The 12,627-nt window shown below is 42.0% G+C and overlaps 2 protein-coding genes across 5 annotated transcripts in view; one reads left to right on the plus strand and one right to left on the minus strand.

Moving 5' to 3' along the window:
- MIGA1 (mitoguardin 1) overlaps nt 1-8,386 on the minus strand; it is a 97,494-nt gene extending 89,108 nt beyond the window's left edge. The window contains exons 1-2 of one of the 4 annotated variants that reach the window (XM_032155533.2): nt 8,299-8,386; nt 4,702-4,810 (exon numbers count right to left, since the gene is read on the minus strand). In XM_032155533.2, the coding sequence (XP_032011424.1) occupies nt 4,702-4,800 (99 nt within the window). In that variant the 5' untranslated portion in view covers nt 4,801-4,810; nt 8,299-8,386. Of the gene's footprint in view, nt 1-4,701; nt 7,189-8,067; nt 8,277-8,298 lie in introns of those variants that run through there. The other 3 variants (XM_032155532.2, XM_058439646.1, XM_058439645.1) reach the window with 3 other exon arrangements.
- A 93-nt stretch (nt 8,387-8,479) lies between these two features.
- The window catches only part of USP33 (ubiquitin specific peptidase 33), an 86,017-nt gene continuing 81,869 nt past the window's right edge, over nt 8,480-12,627 (plus strand). Inside the window, exons 1-2 of the mRNA XM_058439647.1 lie at nt 8,480-8,568; nt 9,634-9,759. The gene's annotated coding sequence lies outside the window, so the exon portion shown is untranslated. The remainder of the gene's footprint in view (nt 8,569-9,633; nt 9,760-12,627) is intronic.

Below are 12,627 nucleotides of genomic sequence, written 5' to 3' on the forward strand. Positions count from 1 at the left end.
ATACCAGCTACTCGGGAGGCTGAGGCAGGAGAATTGCTTGAACCCAGGAGGCAGAGGTTGCAGTGAGCCGAGACTGCACCACTACACTCCAGCTTGGGTGACAGAGTGAGACTCCATCTCAGAAAAAAAAAAAAAAAAAAAGAAAAGTAATTCACAGAATTGGAGAAATATATGGAAATCATATCACTAACAAGGAATTAATATCCAGACTATACAGAGAACTAAAACTCAACAAGAACGAAACAATTTCAAAAATGGGCAAAGGGGCCAGGCGCAAATGGCTCACACCTGTAATCCCAACACTTTGGGAGGCGGAGGCGGGCAGATTACCTGAGGTCAGGAGTTCCAGACCAGCCTGGCCAGCATGGCAAAACCCTGACTCTATTAAAAATACAAAAATTAGCCAGGCACGGTGGCAGGCGCCTGTAATCTCAGCTACTTGGGAGGCTAAGGCAGGGAGAATTGCTTGAACCCAAGAGGCCAAGGCTGCAGTGAGCAGTGAGACTGCACCACTGCATTCCAGCCCGTGCAACAGAGTGAGATTCTGAATTTATTTAAAAAAAAAAAAAAAAAAGGGCAAAGGACTAAAACATACATTTCTCCAAAGGATACATACAAATGGCCAATAAGCACATGAAAAGATGCTCAACATAATCAGGGAAATACAAATCAAAACCAGAAGGATATACTACCTTTGATATTGTTTGGCTGTGTCCCCACCCAAATCTCATCTTGAATTCCCATGTGTTGTGAGAGGGACCCGGTGGGAGGTAATTGAATCATAGGGACAAGTCTTTCCCTTGCTGTTCTCATGACAGCGCATAAGTCTCACGAGATCTGATGGTTTGATAAGGGGAAACCCATTTAATTTGGCTCTCACTCTCTCTTGCGGCTGCCATGTGAGACGTGCCTTTCACCTTCCGCCATGATTGTGAGGCCTCCCCAGCCACATGGAACTGTAAGTCCAATAAACCTTTCTTTTGTAAATTGCCCAGTCTCAGGTATGTCTTTATCAGCAGCATGAAAATGGACTAATACAGTAAATTGGTACCAGTAGAGTGGGGTGCTGCTGAAAAGATACCCAAAAATATGGACGTGACTTTAGAACTGGATAACAGGCAGAGGTTCAAACAGTTTGGGGAGCTCAGAAGAAGAGAGGAAAATGTGGGAAAGTTTGGAACTTCCTAGAGTCTCGTTGAATGGCTTTGCCCAAAATGCTGATAGTGATATGAATAATAAGGTGAGGCTGAGGTGGTCTCAGATGGAGATGAGGAACTCATTGGGAACTGGAGCAAAGGTGACTCTTACTATATTTTAGCAAAGAGACTGGCGGCATTTTGCCCCTGCCCTAGAGATTTGTGAAACTTTGAACTTGAGAGAGATGATTTAGGGTATCTAGCAGAAGAAATTTCTTTTTTTTTTTTTTTTTTTTTTTGAGACGGAGTCTTGCTCTGTTGCCCAGGCTGGAGTGCAGTGGCGCAGTCTCGGCTCACTGCAAGCTCCGCCTCCCAGGTTTAGCAGAAGAAATTTCTAAGCAGCAAAGCATTCAAGAGGTGACTTGGGTGCTGTTAAAGGCATTCAGCTTTATAAGGGATGCAGAGCACAAGAGTTTGGAAAATTTGTAGCCTGACAATGCAATAGAAAAGAAAATTCCATTTTCTGAGAAGTTCAAGCAGGCTGCAGAAATTTGCATAAGTAAAGAGAAGCCAAATGTTAATCCCCAAGATAATGGGGAAAATGTCTCCAGGCCATGTCAGAGGTCTTCACGACAGCCCCTCCCATCACCAGCCAGGAGGCCTAGGAGGAAAAAGTGGTTTCAGGGGCCAGGCCCAGTGTCCCCGTGCTGTGTGCAGCCTAGGGACTTGATGCCCTGTATCCCAGCCACTCTAGCCATGGTTGAAAGGGGCCACCATAGAGCTTGGGCTATGGCTTCAGAGGGTGCAAGCCACAAGCCTTAGCAACTTCCACATGGTGTTGAGGCTGCCAGTGCACAGAAATCAAGAATTGGAGTTTGGGAACCTCTGCCTAGATTTCAGAAGATGTATGGAAATGCCTGGATGCCCAGGCAGAAGTTTGCTGCAGGGGTGGGCCCTCATGGAGAACCTCTGCTAGGGCAGTACAGAAGGGAAACATGGGGTCAGAGGCCCCACACAGAGTCCCTACTGGGGCACCACCTAATGCAGCTGTGAGAAGAGGGCCACCATCCTCCAGACCCCAGAATGATAGATCCACCAACAGCTTGCACCGTACACCTGGAAAAGCCGCAGACATTCAATGCCGGCCCATAAAAGCAGCCGGGAGGGAGGCTGTATCCTGCAAAGCCACAAGGACAGAGCTACCTATGACCATGGGAACCCACCTCTTGCATCAGCATGACCTGGATATGAGACGTGGAGTCAAAAGAGATCATTTTGGAACTTTAATATTTGACTGCCCTGGCTGGGCGCACTGGCTCACAACTGTAATCCCAGTACTTTGGGAGGCCGAGGCAGGCAGATAACCTGAGGTTGGGAGTTCAAGACCAGCCTGACCAACATGGAGAAACCCCATCTCTACTAAAAATACAAAACTAGCCAGGTGTGGTAGCACATGTCTGTAATCCCAGCTACTTGGGAGGCTAAGGCAGGAGAATCGCTTGAACTTGGGAGGCGGAGGTTGCAGTGAGCCAAGATTGTGCCATTGCACTCCAGCCTGGGCAATAAGAGCCAAACTCCATCTCAAAAAAAAAAAAAGAAAAAAAAAATGTTTGACTGCCCTGCTGGATTTCAAACTTGCATGGGGCCTTTGTTTTGGCCAATTTTTCCCATTCGGAATGGCCATATTTACCCAATGCCCATACCCCCATTCTATCTAGGAAGTAACTAATTTGCTTTTGATTTTACAGGCTTATAGGTGGAAGGGACTTGCCTTGTCTCAGATGAGACTTTGGACTGTGGACTTTTGAGTTAATGCTGAAATGAGTCAAGACTTTGAGGGCCTGTTGGGAAGGCATGATTGCTTCTGAAATGTGAGGACATGAAATTTGGGAGGGGCCAGGAGCAGAATGATATGGTTTGGCTGTGTCCCCACCCAAATCTCATCTTGAATTCCCACGTGTTGTGGGAGGGACCCAGTGGTAGGTAACTGAATCATGGGGACAAGTCCTTCCCTTGCTGTTCTCACGATAATAAATAAGTGTCACAATATCTGACAGTTTCAAAAATGGGAGTATTTCTGCACAAGCTCTTGTCTGCCGCCATGTGAGATGTGACTTTCACCTTCCACCATGATTTTGAGACCTCCCCAGCCACGTGGAACTGTGAGTCCAATAAACCTCTTTCTTTTGTAAATTGCCCAGTCTTGGGTATATCTTTATCAGCAGCATGAAAACGGACTAATATAACCTCATACCCATTAGGATGGCTACTATCAATGAAATAGAAAATAACAAGCATTGATGAGGATGTGGAAAAACTGTGCACTATTGGTAGAAACGTAAAGTGGTACAGCCACTGTGAAAAACAGTATGGCAGTTCCTCAAAAAATTAAAAATAGGGCTGGGTGAACCAGCTGACACCTATAATCCCAGTACTTTAGGAGGTCAAAGTGAGAGGATGATTTGAGGCCAGGAGTTCAAGACCAGCCTGGTCAACATGCTGGGACTCTGTCTCTTCAAAAAATTTAAAAATTGGTGGACAGATGGTGGCACATGCCTGTAGTCCCAGCTACTCGAGAGGCTGAGGTGGGAGGAATGCTTGACCCCAGGAGTTTGAGGCTGCAGTGAGCTATGATCTTGCCACTGTACTCCAAAGCAAGACCCTGCCTCTAAAAAAAAAATTAATTAATAAATAAATAAATGTAATTAAAAGTAGAATTACTGTATGATTCAGCAAGTTCACTTGACACAAAATAATTAAAAGCAGGATCTCAAAGAGATATTTGTATATCCATGTTTATAGCAGCATTATTCACAATAGCAAAAACATGGAAGCAATCCAATGTCCATCAACAAACACACGCATAAGCAAAATGTAGTATATCCACACAATGAAATATTATTCTACCTTAAAAAGAAAGGAAATGCTGACATATGCTACTGTATGGATGAACCTTGAGGACATTATGCTAAGTAAAATAAGCTAGTCACAAAAAGATTCTGTAGGGTTCTACTTGTGAGGTACCTAGTCAAATTCATACAGACAGAAAATAGAATGGTGGTGGGGAATGACGGGAAGGAGGTACAGTAAGATGTTGATAAACAGTTGTAGAGTTTGAGTTTTGCAAGATGAAAAGAATTCTGGATATTGTTTGTACAACAATGTGAATGTACTTAAGGGTAATGAACTATACATTTAAAAATGATCAAAATGGTCAATTTTATGTTATTTGTACCTTACCACAATAAAATTTAAAGGATTGTTAATAGTGAAAACAGGCCTACTGGAATAACATAATTCACTGAAAGTAATAATAATGGACTATGTAAGTTTGCTTAAGACAAAAAAATTTTTAAGTAACATAACCCCTTTTTAAGAGTTACAATAACCAAAAACAAAAACAAAAACAAAACACGTGAAATAACCAAGTAGGTTTTTTAACTACTGCAATAAATATTTTGACTGTAGTATATAGAAACCTCAAATAAAACTGAAATAATGTAAACAAAATACACTCTGAGCAATAAGCTTAACATTCAACTTCATGTTTGCTTCTTTTATTTACCTGGGAGAGAGAATAGTACCAAGTGAGAGGAAGATCAAACACTCTTAGCGCTGCTGTCTTCAAGGAAAACTGTGATTCACTTACTGTTTCTTCTGACATGGCTCCTCTTCTAATCTTCATTACATGAAACATAAAAAAATATTAGCCACAAAGATTTCTGGTTACTTTACCAATGAAAGGTACAAACTGAAAATTTAATTCTATCAGCTTATTTTTGCAGTCAATTATTGACATTACACTTGAGCTAAAATTATATTTATTAATCACCAAATGGGTAAAAGAAACAATAAGCTATCCTTCCTGTAGGAGATAGCGTAAAAAATAAGAAGTTAAAAAAAAAAAAAGCTAGATTTAAACTTTGAGTCCAGGTAGCAAATTTTCCTCAGGAAATTGCAAGTTCTAGAGTCTCTCTTTTCTGGTTACATAAAAATTTAACATTTTTTAGAGAGTAATTTAAAATTTACTTCTTCTTATTCATTTGGTTTCCTTCATATAACTGTGGGGGTGAGAGTAGGTGGCAGGCAGGTTGCTGAATGGAATCCGGAAAAGAATCCTAGGGCTAGAACCTCAGAGTTCACTGACTGAACATCAGAACTCAACGCATTTATTCTCCTATTGTCTCATTTTAAAGATCTTCAAAGAAATGCCACATATATACTATATGATTTTGGAATAGTTTTAATGCATATTATTTCTCTCAAACAAAAAAGAAAAGTCAGATGAGTACAGAGAAGCAGTTGACACACAAAGAGAGGTCATTAAGGCAGTGGTTCAGGGTCCAGGTCTCTGCTTTATACAGCCAGAAACGTAATTTTATCACTGTACCCAGTTGAACACACACTAAACAAATTTACACAGTATTGATGTATAAATCAGTTTACAAGTTTATCTATTTATAATAAAGAAATAAACTATCTAGTGTACATACTCTATCAAAACATACCATCCCTGAAATAAAAGACCATAGGAAGCTGAACTAATAAGTCAAAAATGTTGCCTGATGAGTGCAAAAATCAAGAGTCCTGAGGAATATTTCATTCAGGCCAAGAAAACACCTAAGCACTATCTCTAATGCACAAGAGAATGGGCTTCTCTAATAACCACAATGTTTATGTCTACCAAATTTATTATTTCTTTTATTTGGGTAGTGCTGTATATTACGTAACAGAATATAAAAATTACCAACAATCCCTCTATAAAAGTTTATTTGCGGCTAGGCTCAGTGAGTGGCTCATGCCTGAGCTACTTTGGGAGTGACTTTGGGAGGCTGAGATGGGTGGACTGCTTGAGCCCATGAGCCCAGAAGTTCGAGACCAGCCTGGGAAACATGGTGAAACCCTGCCTACACCAAAAAAAAAAAAAAAATTATTTGCTATACTTTTTTTAGGCCCTTCATTTCTGCATATATCTCTACGTTCTCTTTTTCTATACTCCAATAGACTATCCCCTTCTGTTGATACCCACCTGTTTTCAGAGAAGTGTCAAAACCACTCATTAAGTAGTGGTTTCCTTTAAAATCAAACACAGCGATACCTCTTAGGGTGGGTTACTACTACTGATGCTTCCCTTAATCCTTACTAGGGATACAGCAGTATAAACTTAATTCCCCCTACCAGTGTTCTAAGTACAACTTTTAGACTCAGTATAGTTAGTTCTAATTGACATACATTTATTTCAGTCAACAACCTATGATAGAGACATATGATTAAAAAGTACAGAGGAAACCATGAACAGTTAAGAAAGTGAAAAATGGTCCTCTGGAGAATAAGACAAGGGATATAGAGAAGCTGGGCAAGGAATGATTGCTTTTCCTTATAAGTCTGTCTGTAATACTTGATTTTTTAAAACCTGCCTACATGCATTACTTTTTTAATATTACTACAGTAAAAAGGAAGTGGGGGGAAGCTTATTTATTCTTCTCCCTCCCTAAATATTAACACATTTTATTTTGAGAAACATTTTTACTAATTAGAGTCTGGATCATTAAGCAATCTATGCTACTACATTTAAAAAACGTGTTGAGTAATTCACCCAAAGTAATTTTCCCTATAATAGAGCATTCCAAATTTTTAACCAGAATAGAAAGAAAATAAAGCAAACACTTTTAACTGGCTGCAGATATTCTTAAAAGATTACGACAAATCTCGGCTGGGCACGGTGGCTCACGCCTGTAATCCCAGCATTTTGGGAGGCCGAGGCGGGTGGATCAGTTGAAGTCAAGAGTTCGAGACCAGCCTGGCCAATACAGCGAAACCCCGTTTCTACTACAAACACAAAAAAATTAGCCAGGCGTGTTGTCGGGCGCCTGTAATCCCAGCTACTCGGGAGGTTGAGGTAGGAGAACTGCTAGAACCCTAGGGGCGGAGGTTGCAGTGAGCAGAGATCGCGCCATTGCATTCCAGCCTGGGCGACACAGCCAGATTCCGTCTCAAAAAAAAAAAAAACAAAAAAGATTATGACAAACCTCTATTTTTACATTCTAACTACCTCATTCTTTTTCACTTAATATTACTGAGGAAGTTGATTCCAAACCTAATCATTATTCATTGAAAAATTAAAAAAAAAAACTAGCCATTTCAGTTGCTTTCAGAAGTATAATAAAAATAAACATGAAGGGGGTTTCATGATTATTCAAATTTATAGACGGAATCTATAAAACATAACCAAAAATATTGTCCTGTGTGATATTACTTGTTCCTCTACATTCCAACTACTAGGGAATTAAAAATAAGTGTCATAAACAGTTTGTTTCTTACACATCTTAAAATTCTATCCTACAACTTTGACTTTATAATCCAACAGGAAGGAAAGTCTGAAATATCAAAAAGAAAATTGAGGTGAAGCACAAATCTATATAACCTAACTCTGAGAAGACACTTTGAACAGAGCAAACATGTTTAGCTGCAATAACAACAATAAAACAACAATAATAAAGGTCTCAAAGTCCTGTGCAAAAACAAGCTGAGTCTTCCCTCCGGAAAATAATTTAACAATTTTACAGAAGGACCTGACACCACAATACTCCCGTGCTAAATTATTCTCTGAAAGCACCTGCAAAGCAATCTTTCACATCCAAAAGCCACTCCCTGCTCAAAACCACCCGCATCCAAGCCGAACCTGAGACCTCACCAGCTGCCCCACCTCCAGCGCGCTCTCTCCCGACCCCACAGCAGCCCCTCGCGGAGCTCTCCTCTGCTGTCTTCCTTTTTCTTTGCCAAGAGGACCAGAAAAGGGGGTCCCTCCGGCTCGGCCGTCCAGACCCTTCCTCCAGCTCAGAGCAGTGGCGAGCCCATCCCAATTCCGCGCCTCCTTTGCAGGCCTCCCTCTGGCGTGGGGACCCTCCTGCTTTCCTATGCAAGTACTAACCAGGCCCGACCCTGCTTAGCTTCTGAGATGAGACGAGGCCGGGGGTGTTCGGGGTGGCACGGCCGTAGACCCTCTGGCTTTCCGCCGCTCCACCTGGCAGTCGGAGAGCTAAGGCCAGCGATGGAGTCCGCGCCACCCCTTCCCCGAGGCTTCTGCCCCAACTGCGTGGCCGCCCAACTCTCCGCTTCCTCCCGCCCGCCTCTCCACCCCACCCCGCCCCTGGCCCTGTACCTGGAGCTCCAGGCCAGGTACAGCCGGCCTGCCCACGCCTGCTTCCCAGCTGATGCCTGGCGCTGGGCAGCAGCCTGACGGGGAGAAGGCGGAGTCCTTCCGGGGTCAGGAGTGGGAAGGTGGAGAGAAAGTGGAGGGGGCCTTCTAGGCTTTCTGCGTGAGAGGCTACGTGTGAAGCAGCTCCCGCCATTTTTGTTTAGGGTAGAGGCTCCTTTCTCGTCAGGCGGATGTAAAAGCTGTATTCGAAGAATCGCATCCTTTTACAAACAGGTAAAAAAAACTAGTATTGTAGTTCGTAACCTGTCGGGGGATCTAGAACGGTTGTCAATCTGGTGAAAACTATGGGGCCTTTCCCCTGGAAAAAAAAATGTGTATACACATGCTCATTACATTAAAGAAAAAAAAAATTACACAATTTCAAAACCCTGAAAACAAGATTGAGAACTTCTACCACAGGCCTTCAGCCCTCAAATGAATAAGTGTTAAGAGGCATTCTAATCCGGTATAGATGATGCATTTATTATCGATTTCATGTCCTCTTTACCTTTTTTTCTGTGTTTCCCACTGAATTAGGCAACCGAAGAACATTGAATGTGGCAATTTATTGGCAGAGTAGTCACCGCTCTCAGGTTCTGTCCAATACATAGTAAACTAATAGGGGGCCGGGTTAGGAAAAAAACAATAACCCAAGGTACTGTTTCTACGTTCAATCTTCAGTCAAAACATTCCATCAGAACTGCAGATTTAGGCAGGGCACGGTGGCTCAACCCTGTAATCCCAGCACTTTGGCAGGCCAAGGCGGGCAGATCACTTGAGGTCAGGAGTTCAAGACCAGCCTGGCCAGCATGGCGAAACCCCATTTCTACTAAAAGTACAAAAATTAGCCAGGTGCCTGCCTGTAATACCAGCCACTCAGGAGGCTGAGGCAGGAAAATCGCTTGAACCCAGAAGGCGGAGGTTGTGTGAGCCCAGATAGTGCTACTGCATCCCAGCCTGTGTGACTAGAGCAAAACTGTTTCTCAAAACAAAAAAACAAAACAAAACAAAACAAAAAACTGCAGATTTAAGAATTCCAGTTGCTGAGCATATTTGTGGTGAAAAGCCAAAATAATTCTGTTTTCAAAATTCCCATTTAATCAAATGGAAAATAGAATAGTAGTACCAATTTATGATATTATTAGATTAATAATAACTAACAATCCACAGACTGGGTTTTATGTGAAAATATTTTGCACTTATAGGGTAAATGGAGCTCTTGAGATTTGAAGAACCTGAAATTTGTAAGGCTATTTTCATTTATTTTCCCAATTTCCTCCTCTTTCCCATTTCCCACAGCTTCCAAACATTCAGCCTACTGGGAAGAGCAGTAATGATGATGACTACCACTGAACACAACTTTCCTGAGACCATATTATCTCCTTAATTCCACGATCAACATTATGAGAGAAGTATTATTACACGGTGGGTACAGAGTTTATTCTTTAGCATGAGAATAAGATATGTCACATTTAGGCCAAGTGAAGTGGCTCACGTCTGTAATCCCAACACTTTGGGGGGCCGATGAGGGAGGATCCCTTGAGGTAAGAAGTTCGAGATTAGCCTGGGCAATAGCAAGACCCTCATTTCTACAAAATAATAATAAAATAAAATATATAAAATAGAACTATCACATTTAATTTATGTTTATAAACCAAATGCAATTTGCTGTAAGCCTCCCTTCTTCTGGTTTGGCAGAGTACTGCACTCAATCTTAGCCATTATTGGATATATTGGTTAACATATTAGCTACAAGTAAAAGAAAACCAAACAAGTAGTGGTTTAAACCAGAAGGACAGGGGACTCGATGTCTTCTGATATTGGGGACAAGGAAAAATAAATTGGAGCCTGGATTAATTCTGAAGGCCCGTACCTCCCGCAGATAACCAAGCCATCGTGTAATGCTCACTAAACCAGAGAATGGAGTTCATGGAGTGCTACCAGTTGTTTCTTCTGTACAAGTACCATAATACATGCTACAGCAGCCATTAATGAATTTAGGGGATCCTATCTGCATAATATCAAAACAAAACTGTGAAGTCATACTGCCTGGGTTTGAATCCTTTCTTGGCCACTTACTAGATGCACTGTTAAAGGAAAAGAAACACAAAGCTATTTTTCTGTACTTTCAACACTTCTGACACCAAATGTGTGGAGGTTTTTCCCCACCAAGCAAGTCTCCAATTATTTCTTATTATAAACTCCACTCTTTAATTTAGTGTCTACCAACTGGGTGTTGTACAGTTAAATTCAATTCAATACTATGCACCAAACCCTTAAGGGCTCAGTCCTACAAGACTGCCCCCACTTCAGATACCAATTGCAAATCCCAAATTGTCACTTGTACCTCTGACCAACCAGCTATAAATCAGGAATTCCCACAATCTTCTCCTCCCATTCCAAACCAGTTTATTGATTTATAACAGAAGATATTACAAAGGATACAGATGAGCAACCAGATGAAGAGGTACATAAAACAAGATCTGGAAGGATCCTAAGTGCAGGAACTTCTGTCCTCATGGAATCAGGGTGTACCACCTTTTTGGGATATGGATGTGTTCACCAACTCAGAAGCTCTTAGAACCCCGTACTTCAGGGATCTCTATGGAGGCTTCATAATGTTGTTACCAGAAAGGGGTCCCAATCCAGACCCCGAGAGAGGGTGCTTGGATTTCGCACAAGAAAGAATTCAGGGCAAGTCCACAGTCCAAAGCAAAAGCAAGTTTAAGACAGTAAAGTGGTGAATGTCCACTTACTCTATAGACAGAGTAGGGTGTTCCCAAAAGGAAGAAGAGGAACGCATCCACTCTAGGTACAATATTCATTTATAGAGGATTAAAAAAAAGATCATGGGGAGATGTGCTCTGCTACAAGGGTTTGTGATAAAAGATTAATTTTCTTAATTACCATATTTTGCAAGAATTAATATTATTATCTTTAAAGCAAAATTAGGAATGCTTTTGTTCTCAAGGTATCAGGGACATCAGGACACTCCCAAGTCTGGGTCTGTTTAGTAAACATTATCAATCTGTTCCCTTAAGTGTAAATGTTTAGAAGCTAGAAATGCCTAACTTCCTGGGAGTGTAGCCCAGCAAGTCCCAGCCTCATTTTCCTAGCCCTCACTCAAAATGGAGTCGCTCTGGTTTGAACCCTCTGACAATGTAACCATAATTGATTATTAACTCAATCTTCAGCTTCTCTCTCCTCCACAGAGGATGGGGTAGGTATGGGGCCAATATTTTTAAGCTTCTAATCATAGCTTGAATTTGCTGGTGACCAGCCCCTATCCTGAAGCTATCCAGGAGCCCAATAAGAATATTAGAAAAAAAGACACTCCTATCAACCAGGAAATTCCAAGAGATTTAGGAGCTCTGTGTCAGGAACTGGGGACAGAGACCAAATATGTATCTTTTTTTGCTTTGTTTCTTTTCCTTCCCCCTCCCTCCCTCCCTCACTCTCTCTCTCTCTCTCTCTCTTTCTCTCTCTCTCTCTCTCTCTCTCTCTTTCTTTCTTTCTTTCTTTCTTTCTTTCTTTCTTTGATACAGGATCTCACTTTATTGCCCAGGCTGCACTGCAGTAGTGTGATCATAGCTCACTGCAGCCTAGAACTCCTGGGCTCAAGTGATCTTCCTGCTTCAATCTTCTGAGTAGCCGGGACTACAGGCACTTGCCACCATGCCCAGTTAATTTTTAAAATTTTAATAGAGACAATGTCTCCCTATGTTGCCAGGGCCTGGTCTCAAACTCCTGGGCTCACGGGATCCTCCCACCTCAGCCTCCCAAAATGTTGGGATTATAGGTGTGAGACACCGTGCCTGGCCCAAATATGTATTTTTTATGTCACAGTGGTCTTCGGCAAGGTACTTACCCTTTTCATGTCTCAATCCCCTCCTGGCATGTTAGAAAGACAAATATAGGCCTGGCACTGTGGCTCACACCTGGAGGCCGAGGTGAGCAGATCATTTGAGGTTAGGAGCTCGAGACCAGTCTGGTCAACATGGTGAAACCCCATCTGTACTAAAAATACAAAATTAGCCAGATGTGGTGGTGCGTGCCTGTGATTCCAGCTACTGGGGAGGCTGAGGTAGGAGAATCGCTTGAATCCAGGAGGCAGAGGTTGCAGTGAGCCAAGGTCACGCCGCTGCTCTCCAGCCTAGGCGACAGAGCAGGACTCTGTCTCAAAAAATAAAACGAAAAAAGAAAAAGAAAGACAAATATAGTAATGCTTAGAAAGAACTAAGAATCTTATGGAAATTTTTTTTTTTTTTTTTTGAGACGAAGTCTCGCTCTGTT

Source organism: Hylobates moloch, unplaced genomic scaffold, assembly GCF_009828535.3.
Source record: "Hylobates moloch isolate HMO894 unplaced genomic scaffold, HMol_V3 SCAFFOLD_5, whole genome shotgun sequence".
Taxonomy (NCBI): Eukaryota; Metazoa; Chordata; class Mammalia; order Primates; family Hylobatidae; genus Hylobates; species Hylobates moloch.